This window comes from Sebastes fasciatus, chromosome 7, assembly GCF_043250625.1.
Source record: "Sebastes fasciatus isolate fSebFas1 chromosome 7, fSebFas1.pri, whole genome shotgun sequence".
In the NCBI taxonomy this organism is placed as follows: Eukaryota; Metazoa; Chordata; class Actinopteri; order Perciformes; family Sebastidae; genus Sebastes; species Sebastes fasciatus.
The window spans coordinates 14930195-14951803 of record NC_133801.1 but is presented as its reverse complement, the minus strand read 5'-3'; the positions used below and the strand labels follow the sequence as shown (position 1 = coordinate 14951803).

Below are 21609 nucleotides of genomic sequence, written 5' to 3'. Positions count from 1 at the left end.
GGTTTGTATATTATTATATTATTATTTTATTGTACCATGTACAATGACAATAAAGCTCTCTATTCTATTCTATTCTATTATTGCCAAGCCAACAATAGCCAAGTTATTATAGCTTATATCCTCCTGTGAACCGAGTTAAAAAGTGTCTTCCAACTTTTTTTGTGATTTCCTTCCTATTTAGGGTTAAAAGAAAATCTTAACAATTTAGGCTTGTTAAACTTTATTTTGATTGTCCACTGTAGTGGACTACAGGACTATTTCAGTGTGAAAAGACTAAAAAAATGAACAGATTATGGCTGTAGAGTGATATTAAACAAAGAATACATTCAAATTCATTAAAAAAACAAAACACATGCCATATCACTGGAAAGCCTAGGATGTCCTCTTTACAATACACCAGGGGTTGATAGAGTAGGTGAAAAGAGTAAGATGATATGCATGTGGACAAAATGTTCAGTACAGAGGACACATGTAAATGGCCTGGGTCTCAGGAGGATACACCAGATGTGGCATTTGATGTTTTTGTTGTATATTTCAGCTACTGTGTCTTTTAAATAGGCTAAAATGAACTACATCAAATAAATATAAGCATGGTATTATTTATTGCAAGTTTCCAATCAACTATAACTTTACAAATGAAGTCAAACGAACAAAATATCTCCACTAGGCAGAGATGAGAGGTTTACGAGCAGCACCTGAAGGCAACACAGAGAGGCGTTTCTCTGCGTCGCCTCCTGCCTGTTCACCCTGTTCTGACTGCTCTCTCTCCTCCTCCTCCTCCTCCTCCAGCCTCCACCTCCTCCTCTTATTCCTCTTATTTCTCACCGCATCTCCTCCACCACCTGCCACAGCAGCGACGCAGCGATGGAGAGCTGCTGCACATGATCATCAAGCTGCACGAAGAGGATTGAGAAAAGACGCACAGAGAGAGAGAGAGAGATAAGAGAGAGGAGACACCGAGAAAGAGAGAGAGACCTGAGCGGAAACAGAAACATATGGTTCGTCTGAAGAGCGGCTGTTTGTGAGGACTGCTGACAACTTATTCAACCACCTTGATGCAACTATAAAGGCACATTTGATTAATCTATCTCGTTTTTTTTAACACTTCTTTTTTTTCTGTGTGCTCTCTCTCACCTGTGCTGCTGCTTGCACACACCTCTCTGTTGGTTTAGTTTGTGCAGGCTGGATTGCGGTTGTTTGCACCTCCCTAATCACGCACATCATCACAAGACCTGCTGCAGCCTACAAAAAGCTTCTTGCAAAGAAGGAAATTGAATTACACAAGTTATTCCCACAGAAGAAAAAGAAGAAGAAGAAGAAGGAGGAAAACAGTGGCTGGCTGTCTCTTCAGTGTCTCCTCTGGGCCCAACAGGAGTCTCATAGACCCTCCTCTCTCTTCTCCTACCCTCTTCTTCCTCGGTAACAAGCCATGTCAGGACACACTGTGACCATCCCGGACGACCGGGCGTTTGCCAGCTTCAAGGCGGAGTGTCTGTGCGAGGAAGGCTGGAGTGCGAACCACAACAAGGGGGGCATCACGGTGTGGACTCAGGGTCTGGAGGAAGGGAAGTCCATCCACAAAATCAAGGTGAGACTATATAACCTCAGGTATATATGAAACACAAGATATAGTGCAAAGTCACCCTAGAATATGTTAAAATACAACAAAGCGTGAATTAGATAACATAGGAGATAAGATATTCCTTTATTAGTCCTGCAGTGGGGAAATTTGCAGTGTACAGCAGCAAAGGGGATAGTGCAAAAAACAAGATGCATCAGCTAACACAGTAAAAAAGAGCTAAACAAAGTGTAACAAAATATGAACCATTTAAATGGAAGGAAGTATAAAAAAAGGAGCAGTATATACAGTATTGACAATAAACAGACTATTAACAAAATTGCACAAGTGGAAAATGATATTGCACAGTATGAATTACACCTGAGTAGTACTGATGGTGTACAGTATAGTGCAGTTCTTGTCAGTTTTTTGGTGTGTATGTGGTGTACTGGGAGCAGTGCTGGTTGTGGAGTCTAACAGCTGCAGATCTGTATAGTTGGGAATAAAGAAACCTCAGGTATGATGAAACACAAGATATAGTGCAAGTCCCCTAGAATATGTTAAAATACAACAAAAGTGTAAATTAGATCTGTATAGTTAGGAATAAAGAAACCCTGCTGTGTAATCCAGTTGGCAGGGAAGTGCTTTTTCTAAATTCCCATATGACTCAAACTGCTGACATGCTTGAACTGCTGCTTTTTGCTGCATGCAGGTAGTTGCAGATGCTTCTCCAACCCACTAACAGCTTATTGCATTTCAAAGAATTGTATTGTATGTAGATGACACAGCATACTATATTGTCCCTTCGTAAACACACAAACTAGGGATGCACCTATCCGACTTTTTCAGTCCCGATACCGCTACCTGGGTTTTGGGTATTGGATCGGTACTCTGTATCGGCCGATACCCAAAACCCAGGTATCGCTGTATCGACAGTGTTTAATTAATAAGCTGCACGCCTAACTGTGTGGAAGTGACTGGGATCAGTCTTTTATGTGTAAGCCAACGTAAGACTTAACTTAAACATTGCTTACCTAACTTTGTAAATTAAAATGCCAGTATATATTGTATATAACAATAGAATTTAATTGAATTGATCAGCTCCATTGTCACTGATACCCGATCCAGCTATTTGAGTCAGTGTCGGCCCGATATCCAATCCGGTATCAGTGCATCCCTAACACAAACAAATAGTTAATAGTCCCAATATGATGCAAACAGTGCAACTGTAAAGCCTGCAGTGTGTGACTTGTTTTTAATATCATTGTTTAGTGAACACATCCTGTGTTAGATTCACTAATCTATTTATAAATGTGTTCAGTGGTGGGGTTGTGAATCTATGCCTGATGCACACTATGGTACTATAGAGAAGTGAGAGGCTCAGTCGGGGGGGCGGTTTAGACACCATTATCCTCTGCCAGTGAAACTATTTTCAGGTCTCTTCCCAAAAGCACATAAGGTAGTGTTGAGTATAATGTGTCAGGTCGCTTTGTTGACTTCATGTGGATTTGGTTTTGCATACAGTTTGTCATTTGACAGCACAAGGAAGTGAAGAAAGGCTGAAATAGTACAATAGACAATAGAACTGACCTTGGCTGAAAAGAAGAATCAATAGACAGAAAATAAATTGATGAGTTCAGTTAGAATCAAAGTTTTTATTCAGTGGTTATGGCTTCTAAAATTTGAGGATTTGCTGCTTTTTTTCAGTTTATTCTGAATTGAATATCTTTGGGTTTATGACCAAATATGCAGGTTAAATACATAATTTTGGGCTCTGATATATTGTCATTATTTGTAGATATTTTATTAACTCAATGATTAACCTGCCCTAGAACTGCACTCCAGTTTGACATTAATACAATGAGAAAAAAAATGTAGTTCCTTCCTGATCATTGTTTAGGTAAGATGATCTCGTGACAGGCATGTGAAAGTACTTGATGAGCAAACTTTGTTATCAAGTCAAATAGCAGTCGTGGCAGTTGGTCTCAGATGTGAATGTTTGTCTTGGGAGTCGATGTTGAGGCGCCACCAGAACAGCTGTGTCACTTTAAGCTGTGGGAAAACTGCTGCGTACCGCCTAACACATTATATTTGACCTTGTCATTAATAGTTCTGGGACAGAGACCCAGATGAAAAAAACTAATTCAGCACATTTGTGGCAAAAACATACATACATGGGAATAGATGATTAAAGAAGTAGTTTGCACACACGTTAAGATACGAAGTGACAGTTTGATACAACTTTAAGCTCCTCTTTTAATTATATAGTTAGAGAACATCATCAATTATTTGAATAAAATTAAGTGCTGTAAGTCATGATGTAGTTTGTTGGCTCAGCAGGCGATCATGTCTCGCCTTGACTGGCTGTCTTAAGTCGCCAACTTACAGTACATTCACATACTGTATATTTACTGAGGTTGTACATAACTAATTGAGCAAATGGTGAAAGATTTTCATCCAAACAATGTGGAAAGTTTGACTTGTTCTGCATCTTGCCACCATTTCTAGCATATAAATAAGAAGAAGTTGAACTTGAATCACATTTTCTTTTGTATTGTCCATACTATGATGAGTTAAAAAATATCTATTTTAAATGAAATGTCTGTTCAATATCCAGAAATGTTCTTGTTGCTCAGATGATGACAGAATGGATTGGCTATTTAATTTTTAATGCTTATAAGTGGCTACTTATGTTTCTCAAGCTTGGAAAAAACATCAGGATGGTCGATTTGTGTAGTACTATTTGTAATTTATGTTGCTACTCTGGTTTCTGCCTTTGTCTTTTCTTTATTTTCGAAATAATGGTGTCTTGTAAGCCCGTTTGGGTTTGGCATATTATGTATGCATGTCACAATAATAATCAAATCAAATCAAGTAGCAATTGGGAACGACAGACCCCTGGAATTTGTTAAAATTGATCAATAAATTAAAAAAGATATCGTTGTTATACTTGCAGTTCACTTTGCCAGTGTACACTACAGTCTCCGCTTAGCCTCAGACTTGACTGACTGGCAATTTAGTGCTTAACTGGCTCAAAATCTCTTGTAGTGTTGTCACTTATACTTTAAGACAGATTTTGCTTCACAGCTGACCGTTTTTTGGGAGGTTGCTTCCACGCTTCTGACTTTTAAAGTACGTTCTGCTCTGACCTGACATAAAAATCTGATTACTGGGATACATTGTCCTCTGTGTAAATGTGTGTGTGCTTTCCTGCTGGTGTATCCGGGTACAAGGAGCATGAGCCAGCCACCAGGTGTTTACTTTGTTAAATAAAGTAGTGTGTGTGCATGCATGGGTGTGTGTCTGTGTGCCAATGGGTGTGCAGGGGTTACAACAGTGGAGGGATCTTCCAAGCCCCCCACTATCTACTGTATCTTCGTACCTGTGAGGCAGAGTGTGTGTGTGTGTGTGTGTGTGTGTGTGTAGTGAATGGGCCAATCGGGATGGTGTAAATCAGCCTCATTTAACTGTGCGATTCCTCAGGGTATGTCCTGTGTGCAGAAGGAGAGGTGTATCACGTCTGCATCAGCTGGGAATAAAAAGTGTGTGTGTGTGTGTGTGTGTGCGCGTGTGCAGAGGGTAAGGACAGGTGTATTTCCTCAGGACAGCTCTGCAAACAGAGAGCAGTAGAAAGTGCACACAGACACACATTTAGAATTTCAGTGGGGCTCCTACTGTATCTAAACCTGCCACTTTATCTTTATGTAAATACGACAGTTGGAGGAGCTTTATTTTGCATCATTCAAATTTGAATTCAAAAGGGCTTTATTGGCATGGTAAATATACATCTACATTGCCAAAGCAAGTGTGAAATAACAACAAAACATGTACATACAATAAGTAAAGATATGTTTACACAGCGCTGGGTAACGTTGCAATGCTGTGATAAAATATGTAAATATAAATTGGTAAAGTTTAACTTAAAAATACAAACAGAATTTCTTTTTTATTCTGCTCGTATATATACAGTATCTAAGGATAAGTAAAGTTAACTTAAAGGTCCAATGTGTAGGATCATGCGGTGAGATGAGGAGATTACAATCAACTGAAGCCTCTCCCGTGTGCCAAGCGTGTTGGAGAGCTACGGTGGACGACGTGAAAACACGAATTACCCTCTCTAGAGCCACTTTTTGTAAGACTAGCGTAGGTAATTTGGAGCAGAGCCAGTGCGTAGAGGTGGTTTGAGTGATGTATCTGTTAAACCTGCCCTTTAAGGGAACAGGGTGTACTGTTAAGGACCTGGCAGTATCTAGCAGTGAAGTTGCAGATTACAACGTCTCCTGTGTGCCAAGCGTTTAGGATTGCTACGGTGGCTGATGTGAAAACGTGAATGGCCCTGTCTAGAGCCAGTTGTTGTTAGGGTGCTTAGAGTGTGTGTGTACGTGGGAAGTGAGTGATGAAGCAAGAGAGAGGGAGCGGCAGTGACGGGAGCCCAAGCAGGAAAAGTTAACCAAGTTTGGTTTGTCCGTTCTGGGCTACTGTTGAAACATGGCGGTGCAACATGGCAGACTCTGTGAAGAGGACCTATATAGATATAAATGGCTCATTCTAAGCTAACAAAAACACAGCATTTCTTATTTTCTGGTAATTATCCACTAAAGAAAACATACTTATTAATATTATATCCCATTTCTGCCTATAGCTCCCCTAATTGTTATACACTGGTCCTTTTAAGATATGAAATGTAGCCATTGCAGTTAAAATATAATGTATAGTATATAATAATAATAAATATAATTCATATATAATACAATACATTCTCTATCTCTTGTTTTCTATTAGTCTGACACACAGCCAATCTGCCTCTCATTTCATCTAAACTCTGACACGGCACAAGTTTATTATATGCTCAAAGGTGTGTTGGTTTGGCTAGGGGCATCCAGCGATGCCACAGATACAGCTCATCCATTTATAGACGAAATAAAAGCATGCATCTTTGCTGATGCATGTCGAATGATTAATGTGTTGAGACTCTGCCTCTCTTCCTGTTTCCCCCTCTCCACTATAGCATTAATAGCAGTGAGGAAAAAACGATATATCCAAATCATAGAGTAAGTGAGAGAGAGAACAGACTGACAATCATCATTATCATTAGCGGCCTAATCATCATCAGCCCCGTTATCCTCGTAGTCATCGCCACTGCCATGTTCATCAATAATGACTTGTGGTATCACGGTGTAATCACAGCTGTAAGCGTCATCATCATCAAAATCGTGTCATTTGTCAGCACATGACTCCACACAATGCGTGGGTGGGTGTTAGTGTGTTGGTGGTTTTTGTTTACTCTAGTTGACGAACTGTCAGACTGCCTCACTGGAGGCTCCTGGGTTTGCTTTCTCCCCTGCTGGCACACAGGGAAGCCCGGCTCTGAATCACACAAGCGCTCCTCCATTTTTTTTATTTATTTTTTTTATCATAATCGTCTTCCGCAATCATGTATCAGCACCCAGAGGAGCAAATGATGAGGGTTGACGTGTTGCAGGGACAGAGTGAGGAGAGAAGAAGAGTGGGTGAGACAGGGAATAAGGGAGAGAATGAGTAGTGGGTGGAGTGGGTTTGATGTGCAGAGGTCAGAGGTCATTAGGTGTTCGGAGTGGGCAGCGGCGCCCACTGCGGACTCGGACCAGGCATGAAGAAAAGACTCACACGCACACACATATTCTTTGTGCACCTATTTGCCTGCCTCTTTGTCTCCCTCCATTTCTGCTTTATCTCTCTGAACTCCCTTTCACCCGCCTCTATCTCCGTCTCCTTGCCTCATCTGTTGACTTCACTGAATTAGAGTGTAATAGAATTAAGCACACGTGTACTTAGCTGGCTGTATGTCTTCATTCTGCACTGAGCGTCTTTCGCTCCCTACAGTTCTCTTCTCTTGCCTTTTCATTTTGGTTTGCCTTCGTCCTCCTACTCCTGTTTCAGTTTGCTTGTGGACACAATACATCCATTATTCTCCCTGCTGGTCTTTTCTGACCTACAAGTTCTCTGCCAATCTGTCTACACACACACACACACACACACACACACGGATATCAAATAGGAGACCTTACTGATACTGGTGTACTGTCATTATTTGCTTATGATTGCCTTTTGTAGGTATAATACATTTAATATTTGCAGTATTTTTTCTGCTGTGGCAACAAACATGGCTTTGGCACAGTTAATGTACACTTTATTTCGTTAATCCCATCATACTATATAGGCTACAGCTCGCTGCTATAAGTGCACTTTCTGCGGCCGGGATTCAGGCGTATTCATGTGTTTCAGGTGGAAAGGAATTCTTTGTAACATAGGTCAACATGTCACAGGATCTGTTAACTGGTTGGCTGCGGGTACTCTCTGGACGCACTTTGCCGCTAAAAGTTGAAATTCTCCCAACTTTTAGTTTGGCCGCACTTCGGCGCAAAATCAAACGGCCGGAGCTTGGGAGCGGCCGCTGCAGCCTTTCATAGATATTGCATGGCAGCTCGCTGCAGGCCGCACTTCGCCGCTTTTAACTAGTTTCTAATAGACTGACATTGCATTAGTTTAGGCAAATCAGTGTCAGATGACTCTACAGATCACTAATGCCATTTAAACAGGCAAGGAGCTCATCTTTGTAACCTGACAGACTGACTTCTTCTCTGGCCTCCTACATGATACTCCATTTAGCACTTTCAATTTCTTTTGATCCACAGTTTGGCTGATTGTGAAGCCCTGTGGGATTGTGGCTATGTCTAAGGGCCATATGAAATTGATTTTAACAACAGCAACTAGTGAGCATAGCTCTCACATACAGTGCACACAGTGATATTGTTGTATTGGAGTAAAATACAATTTCTTGAACAAGTGGGTTTGCAGCCAAAATCTGACAATTAACTTCACTTATTGTGGGTCTTTCTGAAATGGTGACTTTTTGGTGTGTCTGTCAGTACCATTAAACTAAGATGCTAAACATGGTAAACATTATACCAGCTAAACAGCAGCATGTTAGTATTGTCAGAACATGTTAGCACTGCTGTGCCTATATACGTCCTCACAGAGCTGCTAGAATGGCTGTAGACCCTTAGTCTTGTTATTTTACTCTTTCACATGACAGAATTATTAGTCTGTGGTTAGTAAAAGATTTTGCAGATTCATATCTGATTGAGCACTTCAGATAACACCTTTTAAAATGGCAAGTGCATATTTTGTGCCGTTACACCAAAGAGAGCTGTTCAGCCAAATGTAGCATAAAGTTGGCGATCATTTTCTTAAATGAAGCCCTCGGGGAACAAGGGAAAGAAGATGGTGCAGATTGAGTTTTTATCCTCCTGGACTGATTTGTAATGGGAGTTAAAGTCATCTGGGACAGACAACCAGCCTCGGTCCATTTCTTTCTCATTTACTCTTCTTCCCTTGATCTGTTTTTTCTCTCGGGCTCTCTTGGCCTCTCACTTGCTTCTCTTTGAGTCTCTCTTGTCCTCCATTGTTCTGTCCTCCTTTGTTGTTGTTATTATTAAGACTAATTCCCCCTGGCAATTGTAACTGTAGTAACAGCTTTGCTCGAGGGCTGCAGACCTCTCTTTGCACAGGGTGTATGTACAGTGCTATCTACTCCAAAAGCTGACATAGGCAGCAGGAGTCCCTACGGTTTCATTAATACACCATGACACACTACTCTATACTTGTTCCAAATCAACAAGAACAGATGTATAAACAATTAATTCCTCTTAGATTCTGCTTTGAAATTTATCCCTATAATTTATGTGATGATTTTTTAAAGTAGAATCTAGGACGTGTGTGGCCTCCGAATGTCTACAAATCAGACCCCCCGCTTAGGCCTGACACGATAATTACATTATCAACTTATCGTACAATATATGGACATGACCTTGATAATTTTTGCTGACCACTATAATGCCCGTTTTGTTAACATTTTTGCGTTTGTTTTAGGGCTGTCAACGAATATTCTAAATTAGAATATATATTTTAATAGTAAAAAAAAAAACACTATTATTGAAAATCAATATTATATTGTGAAAAAAAAGCACCAATAGTGCGGCTGTCTGCCTCAAGTGCACTGAATGATGTATGATGGGAGTCACACAACGTCACTTTCATTAATTGGAAAATGAAATATAACGTTAGGTCAAGCTGAACAAGGAATAATTCAACAACAACCGTAATGATGGTGGAGAACTCGGCCGTAAGAGAGCGACACCGTGTCCTAACAGCAAGCGCTACGTTACGTCATGTAAAGAAACCACGTACCTATCAGCTGTGCACCCGATGGACAGATGGACGCTAGATATTCGAATAGTTCAAACCTATGTATTTTTTTAGAATGAATATTCTAACCTCATTTTTGGCCAATTTTGAAAGCACTAGTTTGTTTACAAATGAATGTCACCAACATTTTAACCAACGTGAAGTAAGACTTGGGCATTGCAGCGACATTGCACATTTTTGTTAACAGAGCCCAAGATTCCACTTTATTCATTGTTTTGATTGTGTGGTTTTATTTATTTAGGATATTTTAATATTTTTTTCACTTTCCACCTCTAATGTCTGAATATTCTTAAGAATTAAAAGTTCCTTGCTCTTTGAAAGGATGTACTTGCATTATTATGCTATTATATTATCATTATATCAGTGACATAAAATGGTCTCAAAATTACATTTATCACAATTATTTCTGGGGTATATGGTCCAACAAAAATAGTTATGGTGACAGGCCTAGTCCTGCTCCCCCTTCACTTTCACATACCGTTTGACAGACTGAGTACGTGTCTGTCTCTGTCCTGTACTGATTGTGTTTTTCCATTTTAGAGCTCAGGTCTAGTAATGACTCATCTGTGGTCAGTGGACTGTCTCTTGATTCTCTCCTAATTTTCTCTTCCTCTCTCACACACACTCTTTCTCTGCTCGCTGACACTGATACTCTCTGCCATCTGATGTCTAATTGTTTACACGTCAGTTGCCATTTGTGTGTGCTTGTGTGTGTGTGTGTGTTTCTCTCAAACTGAGTGCATTCAGGGTCCCTCAACTCTTGTATTTACGCGCATCCTCTTGATTTATTTATTTGTTCAGTTTGCACATCAGATTAAGTGTGGATGTTGAATTTTATGCTTGTTTTTGATGTGTTCACCGGGTTTGTTGTTTGTTTCACACCCACCTTTTGTCGACATGAATGCCGACAAACTCTGCAGCTCTCCTCAACAACAGCACAGTACTTTACCCTTAATTTATGGGATGCAGCATCATTAAAATCTAATGGATTTTCTTACTTTGTAGCTTACACTGGAAAGAGCGGATCAGTGCAATAGCATGAGTTTCGTATGATAAACTCAATAAATCTAGTTTAGTCTATTATTCGGCTATGTACATTTTCTTTATTGCCTAAAAATTAACACGGTCTGTCTTTCTGTCTGTCTGTCTCTCTCTCTCAGTGTCGGATGGTGTGTAAGGACGTGTCAGCTGAGACCATGTACGATGTTCTCCATGACATTGAATACAGAAGGAAATGGGACACAAACGTCATCGAGACCTTCGATATCGGGAAACTTACGGTCAATGCGGATGTCGGTTACTACTCATGTATGTTACACACTCGACTGTAAACACATGCTGTCTACAGAAAGCATTCATCTGTCATTAATATGATTTGTCGTTGTGTTGAGAAGCAGATACACACATAAAGTGCACATTGATCAACAGTACATTAATGTTTTGTTCATCAGATGTATCTTGTGTGTTAACAGGGAAGTGTCCAAGTCCTCTTCGGAACCGCGATGTCGTCACGCTTCGCTCCTGGCTGCCAATGGGGAAAGATTACATCATCATGAACTACTCTGTCAAACATGTCGTGAGTACGCACACACACTCGCACACATACAGGGCTTTTACATGCTCAGCTGGGGCCCCTGCTCACTCACCTCTATTTAACTCATATGTGCTCAAAGGTGCATTGTGAAACAAATGGCCCGTTTTGAAATGAGTGCACATTGATTGGGTGAGCAGTCATGAACGTTGATCCGGTTTTGCAACGCTTAAGGGCGTTGTGCTATGTGAAAACAAATCCTTAAATATTTGTGCAAAGGCAACAATATAAATCTGTGTGTGTGTGTGTGTGTGTGTCAGTCATTTAAAACAACCACTGCATCCGGGATGTAAAGAGAGTTTGGCACCTTTCCAAAGAGAGATCATCCCCATACATCCTGCCCTAAATGCTTTCACCTGGGAGATTGATAGATGTACTGTGTGCTGGCACTGCTTCAGTTTAAGTGTAGGGTAGTTAATTAGATTCAGTTGAATACATTGTGTTTGTAGTTCAGCTTCCAGTTGTGCTTTTTAAGAACCTGAAGCATTCGAATGCCAAAGGCCAGTAAAACCAACAGACTGATTAGAGAGCGCTGAGACCACGTGAGTGACTTTCAGTTTGGAATCAGGCCTGAAACCTCAGCCTTGTACTTTGGCTGTATTTCTGTGTTTCTTTTCCAACAGGAAGAAGAGGACAAGCACTATGCAGTGTAAAAGCTTGTACACATCACCTCTCTCTAGGGCTGCAACAAACAATTAGTTTCATTAGTGATTGATCTTATTTTCTCGACTAATTGATTGTCTGGTTTATAAAATGTCAAAAAATTGTCAAAAATGCATTTTGCAATGTCCTAAACAGCTTTTATTTTGTCTGAATAACAGCCCAAAACCAAAAGATATTCACTTTATTATCATATAAGACAAAGAAAAGCATCAAATCTTAACATTGAGAAGCTCGAGCCAGATAATGTTTTGCAGAAAACCTACTTATTTGATAATAGAGCTGCAACAATTAATCGATTAGTTGTCAACTAATAAATTAATCGTAATTTTCTGATTCCAGCTTCTTAAATGTGAAGATTTACATTTTTCTCTTTTTTTTTTCTTTCCCTCTCTGTTTCTGTTTCTCAGTTTCACTCACTAGTATAATGTTTACAAAAGGATAAGACCTCTCATGTGACTCTTAGCTGTCGACTTCCGCCTTCCCTTCCGCATTCCTGCTTCAATGAGTGGTTACAAACATAATAGACGTTGCGTGTGTGTGTTCCATGTGTGTGTGTGTGTGCATGGCTTTGTGTTTGAGTAGCCAAGGTCACTCTATCTGTATAATCAGTAGAATTTGAGAGCTTGACTTGTGGAGTGCAGCTGAAGGGGCTCCTTAGTGGAGTGCTGAGTTCACACGTACACCGCCAGGAGTCTGTCCACTTATACTGTATTTGACACTACATTCGTGCTCGATCCCATGATTGATAACTAGAGGTTAACGATGGTAAGTTTTACAAACTGTCGTTATCGGCAGAACTGGGCTCCAATAGTCTATGGCTCCGCAGCCTCCACCAGTCACGCGGGATATACATCACTGTTTTGCATGGCGGCTCCATACATGAAGTCAAGGTAGAGGGGGAGAAGAAAAAGTTATCTCTCGAATATATAACGCAACACTATCAGCTCTTTGTCCACGACACAAGAGAGGCAGACCGAGAGGAAAATAAATCATTTAACTTGCTTAGCAATTTGGCATTCTCTCTTCCAAATAATCCAGGCATGTAACTATCCATTCATGATGAATGAATTTGCACACTCTAGGATCCTCCTTATCTCGGAAATATGCACCACCATTAATGATTTGTAACAACTGCTTTTCAGTCAAACATGGGGAACAATTTCCAGGAATCATTCTTTGAGATCCAGCTGCCACCGCCCTGTAGGAACTGTCTAAGTCTAACTTGTTCTTGCAAGAGAGGCCTATATTTATATTATGGCTACAGCTAATGAGTACTCTATCAGTTGATCTATTGAGCACTCTTTTAGCACCACGGCTCCAGGGATGGCAGTGCTATTATTGGATGGATGAAAGTTCGTACAGACATTCATGGTCCTCAGAGGATGAAGCCCACAGACTTTGGTGATACCTTGAATTTTTTAAACAATACCTGCAAAACTAATGACATTCCCGTCAGCCTCAGCTGATTCGTGCAAATATTATCATGCTAACACGCTGAACTAAGATGGTTAACATTGTACTTGCTACACATCAGCAAGTTAGCGTTGTCATTGTGAGCATGTTAGTATGCTGACGTTTAGTTCAAAGCACCGCTGTGCCTACAGTACAGTACAGTAAGCCTCACAGTGCTGCTAGCATGGCTGTAGACTCTACTCTATGTTTTGTTGATTCATCGTTGAATATATAAAATGTAAAAAATAACAAATGCCCATTGTAAGTTAGCAGAGCCCAAAGTGATGACTTAATAGCTTGTTTTGTCTAACGATCAGCCAAATAACATTGTGTAGGATTTGGTGAAATCTAGTGATGTGGTTGCAGATTGCAAAGAAGAAAACATAGTTATGAATATTATATTCTATTTCTGCTAACAGATTCCCCGAAATGTTACACACTGTTCCTTTAAGTAAATGTTCTGCCGCTCAACTAATCGACTGATTATCAGGTCAGATATGGGGTTTACTGGTATGGCGGATGTGTCAAGACTGTAGAGAGACACCTCATTGGTGACTAATGCTTCAAATCCTCTAGTCTCTCCTACAAAAAAACTCTATATTATCTCAGAACATTATAATGTTCCCCAGAAACCTGCAGATGTAATGAAAGCTGTCATTGTACTGTCAGCAGAAACGCCTACAATGTAGCCTCCTAGTAGAGAGGTGCAGGCACCAAAAATAGGAGTCAAATAGTCGGGAAATGAGAAAGCAGTTATATGAAGTTCTCCTCTGATAAAGGTTCTTTAGCAGACCGCTGATCTGTGTGATTATTAAGTGTGCCTGTCCTAATTAGCACAGGCTAACCAGTACTGTACTTTATCATCATGAATAATAATCTTTGATATATATATATATATTTGATATATATATATATATATATATATATATATACACAGTCAAAGGAGCCAGCAGTGGACTAGTGAGCCTTTACTGCTGTTTTTCACAGAGTAGTGTGGACTGGATTTGCATCAGAAATATGACTGTGAAGCAGGAAATCAGATTGACTGGCAGCAGAAAACACATCACAGAAAAACCCCAGAATGCTCGCCCTGCACATCGTATGTCGACCATTTGACAGGTGGACACAAAGAGCTTTTTTTAAGGATTGATTACTGAGTCTTCTCTGCTTTGGGTGCATGTGTGTGTCTTTTACATTATAGATTAATTAAAGGGACTCAATGTAAGAATCAGAAGTGCTTATTAACAGTGACGCCTGTGGTCGTTGCGTCAGTGAGTCAGTCAGTTTCTGCACAAACTGTAACTTCTACTGTATATTCACGTGATATTCTCAAAGCTAAACTAACTCTCTTCTGCTCCATTGCTTGCTCGTTTCGCCACCGCTCTCTCTCTCTCTCTCTTGCTTCACCACTCACTTCCCATGTGCACACATACACACTCCCATAACACCTTTTTTTGTGCTTCCGTGGAGTTTGTGTTGGAGTCTGATTGTGGTGGAGGCTGGTCGTTTGTTTGAGTTAGCGGACACCATTTCTAACCAACCGTTGGCTATCGTTAGCTGTCCCTGTAGCTGCGCTGAACAGAGTAGGCACACGCGAGCGCGCATGACGTCATGATGTCACATCCGCTGGGACACCGACCTGAGTCCTTCACATAAAAAGCAGTCTACAGGCTGAGGAAACGTAGTCACGGAAGGTCTCATTTGTTAGCTTAGGTTACAACCTGTTCACACATTTGCAATAAAAGAAGAATTATACGTGTAAAAAGTTACATATATTCCCTTTAAATCTGGAAGTACCAAAAATGAATGAAGATTTGACTTGGCTCCTTGTCCTGTTTAAGGTTTGTACATATACTGTATAAGGATGTTAATTCCAATATGAATCTCTGTGTGTGTGTGTGTGTGTGTGTATTGTCTCTACAGAAATACCCACCTAAAAAGGACAAGGTGCGAGCTGTGTCCATTCAGACTGGCTACATGGTCCAGAGCCAGGGACCAACCAACCACTGTACCCTCACTTACATGGCCCAGGTAGATCCACGAGGTAACTACCACACACACTCACACACACACACACACGCACTCACACAAAGGCAATCAACAGCAAAATCGCACAAGGACAAACTCATACAGAAATGAATAGAAGTACACACAAACAAGACTGAAACACACAGGTACACTGACACACACACACACACCCAGGTGCTCAGCGCATGCTCAAAGTTCTAATGAATGATTCATTCGCCTGCCTTTATGTCAAAATGAGTCGCCATAGTAACCATATGAAGGACAGAGTCTATTTCACTGGGCCGCCTCGCTTTGTCCCTCTTCTCTCTTTTTCTATTCATTAATCTGATACTCACATTAATTCCCTTCTTGACTGTCACACTCTTGCATGTAAGAGCTAATGGTGTAAATGTCTTTATTCACTGGTTTCTAATGTGTGTTGCAGTTGAGTAGCAAGTTGCAAAGCTCCACTTTGATGTTGGGTGACATGACATGTAATAAAGCAAATTTTTAATCCGTCTCTTCTATATTTTGCCCTCCCTCCTCTTCCTCTCTTTCTCTCGCACTTCCATTCTCACACTTTTCTCCATCTTCCTCTGTTCACTCTGTCTCTCTTTGCAGGTTCGTTACCCAAGTGGGTTGTCAACAAGTCTTCCCACTTCCTTGCTCCTCACGTAAGTCTTTTGCAGATTAATACAGATTGTGAGTGTGTGTTTGGCGACGCGTTAATCCCCCAGGCATTTATACAAGCAATTTATAATCTCTCCTACACATTCCAGAAACATACTGTTTTCAGTATTTGTTTGTCTGTTTGAGAGTGTGTGCATGTTGAACTAAGGCAAAGATTCTCTGGAGAGCAGCCTGGGATGGAGGAATCCCTTGATGATGGGCAAAAAATAGCAGCTCAGCGAGATACACAAATCCCACTGAAAATTACCATGCTGATGACTTCAACCCAATAAATACAAAAATAATTTTCTGTCTGGGTTTGTTTTATCAGGATTCATTTATAATTCGAAATATAGTACATACTCTAGATACATAAAAATTAGGGCTGCAAAGTTAACGGCTAATAACGTGAAAATTAATGTAAATGTAATGCCACTAATTTCTTTAACGCATTCATGCAGAGATATTTAGGCTGTACAGGCTCAGAGTGAAGATACTGAGTGAAGATAGTGTCATATGACACTATAAAAACCTAAGGAATCCATCGGTACTAAACATGGCATACTAGCTTGTCGCGAAGGAGGTTAAATAACACACAGGAAAAACTGGCATGGCCATTTTCAAAGGGGTCCCTTGACCTCTCCCTTGTACCCACGAGTCTCCCCTTTACAGACACGCCCACCTTATGATAATCACATGCAGTTTGGGGCAAGTCATAGTCAAGTCAGCACACTGACAGCTGTTGTTGCCTGTTGGGCTTCAGTTTGCCATGTTATGATTTGATCATATTTGTTATGCTAAATGCAGTACCTGTGAGGGTTTCTGGACAATATTTGTCATTGTTTTGTGTTGTTAATTGATTTCCAATAATAAATATATACATATATTTGCATAAAGCAGCATATTTGTCCACTCCCATGTTGATAAGAGTATTAAATACTTGACAAATCTCCTATTAAGGTACATTTTGAACAGATAAAAAATGTGCCATTAATTTGCGACTAATCACGATTTACTATGGACAATCATGCAGTTAATTGCGATTAAATATGTTAATCAATTGACAGCCCTACTAGAAATATTACCATTTGATTTAACTTTTTAAACCAATAGTCGTATTGTTCAGTCCCGTCTGCCTTATCTGAGCATTGACCAACAATGAATATTGTCTGTGCATTCAAGTACAATCATTTCCTTTCTGCTATCTGAAGTTGTTAATGATCAATACAGACCTATAAAAAATAAACTTATGTTTTCCTACCTGTGTTGTTCATCCACTTTTTCTTCTTTTTAGGCGATGAAGAAGATCAACAAAGCCTGTTTGAAGTATTCAGAGTGGAAGCAGAGACACAACCCCGGCTTCAAGCCCTGGCTCTACCCCGAACAGACTACACTACCCAGCATCCCGCTGTCTGAGCTCAGCATCCAGCATGCTGAGAGCCTGGAGAATATTGATGAGAGCTCCCTGGCTGAGACCCAGGAGAGAGAAGACAGCGACTAACACTCACACACACACACACACACACACACACTTTCATGTATTCATACACACACAAAACGTAATGCAGGGTTACATGCATGCCTGAAACACATCCATAACTACACTAACGTATATGTGATTCTATTTGTAAGTATGTGTGCAGTTGCATATGCAGTCATACTAACAGGCACATGTATGTAAGCATTCATGCACTCATAATTGACCAACTCCATCTTACATACATAATGTATGAATACATACATGCAACATAGATGCACTCACAGATACACACCCACCCACTCATAAGGGGCACCGAAAACGACTTATTCTTACAAAGTCGGTGAACTCCTATTCATTGTAATCAGAAAAGCCGCTGTTAATGTGATTTTTCATGCCCCTTCTAGGGATATCAACGTTTTCCAATCAGGACCTAAGCAGATTATCATAGCAAAAAATATTATCAGTAAGATTTACTGTTGAAATGTTTATAGACTAACCTGACAGTGGATCCGGCTCTCATTCAAAATTATACTCCTTTATCTGCGAGTTATGTATACGAAAACATCCCAGTGCAACCCCTAATGGTCATGTATACAGCAAGTAAATACCTGTGTACACATTTGAACCCACACCATTCATTTATACTACATTTATGCACTCAGACATGTATACACACTCAGTTTGTTGTCTCTCTGTCACTCATTATGTGTCTCCATCACATTTTGTAAGCACATAATAAATATGCAGGCGTGCAGAAGGCAGCTGGAACCCCCGACCTGCAACCCTTTCATACACACACACACACACACACACACACATACAGATTTCACACACACACACATACAGATTTCACACACGTACTGTCTGCTCCTCTAATTGAGAGATGTATGAATGTATGTAGAGTTTAAAAATTAAATACATATTCCTACAAAGGTTTTCAAATTTCCCCGGTGAGCCGTGTCTTTTTTTTTCTGTATGTGTGCGTCAGTGCCTTCGCTCAAGTTGATGTCTGATGCTGCAGGTTTGCATGGTTGTGCTGATGCAAAAATAGTTACATGGTTGATATGGTTGCGCTCTCATTCACACATTCTTTCAGTGGCACACACAGACACAAAACTGAAAACATTTTGATTTTAAAACTGCAGGGAAACGGCATGTCATACAACCTATTGATAAACAATGTTTCACTCACTGGGAAGTGTGTTTGTTTGTTTGCATGCAGCCATGCACTCGCATGTGTTTAGCGTATGTGTGCGCAGTGGCCTAGATCAGAATTAGGAATCCCCCAATCTGTTGCCATGGCAACTCTGAGATCGACTCAGCACCAAAGGGAGACATAAAGCGATGATGAGAGCTTTCCTGTCAAAGAGGAAGTGACTTATTGCAGGGTGTCTGCCCTCTTCTACCTCTTCTATGTAGACAATGAGCACGTATATTGTAAATGCACCACATGTACAACGGCTACAATTTCGGTTTCCCCATGGTGGGTTAGATGACGTGACAGTTGTCTTGCGTAACACGCACTCGCACACAGTGACATGGCTTTAAGTATATATATCATAAGATGAGAAATGATTAGAAAGTCCATGAAGCTGAATCTGTCTGTGAGTGCCTCAGTAAGAGGAACATAGCGTTGTACTCTACATGACATGCCTCAAAATATATATTTTTTTGCATGTCATCCTCTCTGACTTCCCTTTTTACAACATCCGCCTCTGCACCTAATAAATTATGAATGATGAAGGGAAGAGTATGCAAGAGATGCAAAAAGGCACGAGGTGTATACAGCTCTGTTGTCCTTTCCTACAGCTGCATTGACTGTTTATACCCTCTGCCCTTGTATAGAACCATCCATCCATCCTCAGAGCCTTAATGAGGCCTCTCGCTCAGCCATCATCATTATGTCCATGTGTGTGAACTGCGTCTCCCAGTGGCATCCCTGTATTGTCTTCCACCCGCCTCCACAGTGGGAGGAGACGCATAAGCAGCACGATGGTCGGCATCCCTCTGTGTGTGTGTGTGTTTCTGCATATGTGTCACACTGCCACCCCCGCTGCAACCCGGCCCACCAGGGCTGATAGCCTGGTGATGACTCATCACCACCCCACCTCCTCATTCCTCTCCAGCTCCCTCTCCCTCCACCTCTTGTATTCTCCCCCTACTCTGTTCCTCAATTTACCCCCTTCTCTGTATTTTTTCTATGTCCTCTCCCAAACTTTTCATCTTCTAATCCATCTTTCCTCTCCTCATATAACCCCTCTTCTCTGTCTTTGCTCTTCTCCTCCATTTATTCCCATCATGTCTCCTCTACAGTTTCCTCCTTTTGCTTTCCCTTTTCTGCTCGTTTCACCTCCCGTTCATCAACCCTGTTTCTCACTGTTCTCTCCCTGCCACGTCTCACCTTCTCTCACCTGTTTCTTCCATCTGTCACCTTTCATCTCCTCTCCTTATCCCTTCTGCCATCTCCTTTACCCAAGCTAATCTTTCTGGCACAGTCCCCTGATCTTTACCTGCAGGTCACAAGTAAAATGAGTAACGCAACTGCCGAGTCACTGACTTGTCACAGAGTCAGTGTGTTGTTCATCCAGGCTCCTGAAGGCTAAGATATTACCCTTTTACTCGTTAGGTCTTTGGACTGACTGTAACATGAGGGAACACAACACATTGAGACACATGTGTAACACACAGAAACACAGATTTCTCCTTCAGCTCTCTAAAAACATGTTTGACAGAGCATATGACAAATGTGTCCTTTTTTATTCATGTGAACTCACATGCGGGATATATTTAATTCATGAATGCTTTATGTCCTGTCTCCTGGTACATCACGATATACAGAGTGACTGAAGTTATGGGCTCACATTTGGTCTATCTTATTAGGCTACTTTTATTGCATGCCAGCCTCCCTTGCTCTCAGTTGCTTTCATCTTGCTGATTTTACTGCATCTGAAATGCAATTAAAGTAATCCTCTTTAATAATTGAAGGTCTATTTACATTCAACATTCTCTTTATAGTATAAATGCTCTTTTCCCTTTATTATTTTGAGCTTTTTTACAGTGATGCCTTTTGAATTTCTCTCCATCTACGAGGCTCAACATCTTGATGGAGAGTTGTTGCCCTCTTCTGGTTCCTATGGGAGCTTACAACTAACAAATCAACAGCCTGTCTGATGAATGCCACATCACCGCCACCTCAATACAAATATCTGTTAAGAAGTATTTCTATTCGTGGTCACAGTGCTGACAAGATTATACCAGTTTATACCACCTATTGGGCTCAGACTGGACTGGACCATAATGCAATTAAATAGCCACCTCTCATTTGGCTACAGTGTTTTGTTGTCGTTGTAGTTTGTTTTGATATTGTGATTAAAAGTAGGCTATGTAAATCTGGTGAATTCAACCAACAAAAAAAACATTTTTATATAAATTACTATCTAATTTTGTACTTTTAGCCTACATAAAATTAGTTGGACTTTTGCTCCCTAAGGAAAATTAGGTTTATATAATAGTGGCGGCTGGTGAATCAAAAAATTGGGGAGGACAGAAGGAAAACCAACCCACGGTGTCATGTCATTTTATTTCTTTCTCTTATTTTGCACTTGGGCTCAGTGCTGCTTGATATTTGTGCTCTCATGTTCCTAATTGTTGTATGTCATAGGGTGGGCATACATGGGATTTTGATATTCAAATTGGTATTCTTTTAATCTGGGAAGCACTTTGCGTTTAAGCTTGACAAGTGCTATAATAATACTATTATTATTATTATTATTATTACAGTAGTTGCCTAGGCTATTTAACTCCACCCTTACGAAAAAGTAGTATACTTCAAGTTTATTTTGTGAAGTATACATAAGTAAAGTTCAAATAGATATTTCCCAAGTATACTTTAAGTAGTAAGTATACTATCAATGTACTAGTAGTGCACTTGTAAGTGTACTA

The 21609-nt window shown here is 40.5% G+C and overlaps 1 protein-coding gene across 1 annotated transcript; it reads left to right on the top strand.

The window, feature by feature from the left end:
- The first annotated feature begins 844 nt into the window (after positions 1 to 844).
- stard10 (StAR related lipid transfer domain containing 10) lies at positions 845 to 18613 on the top strand. Its single transcript, XM_074641813.1, has 7 exons — positions 845 to 998; positions 1173 to 1588; positions 10966 to 11113; positions 11278 to 11381; positions 15435 to 15555; positions 16140 to 16192; positions 17482 to 18613. The coding sequence occupies exons 2-7, from the start codon at positions 1430 to 1432 to the stop codon at positions 17686 to 17688; spliced, it is 792 nt and encodes a 263-aa protein (XP_074497914.1). The 5' UTR covers positions 845 to 998; positions 1173 to 1429; the 3' UTR covers positions 17689 to 18613.
- Positions 18614 to 21609: the final 2996 nt, after the last annotated feature.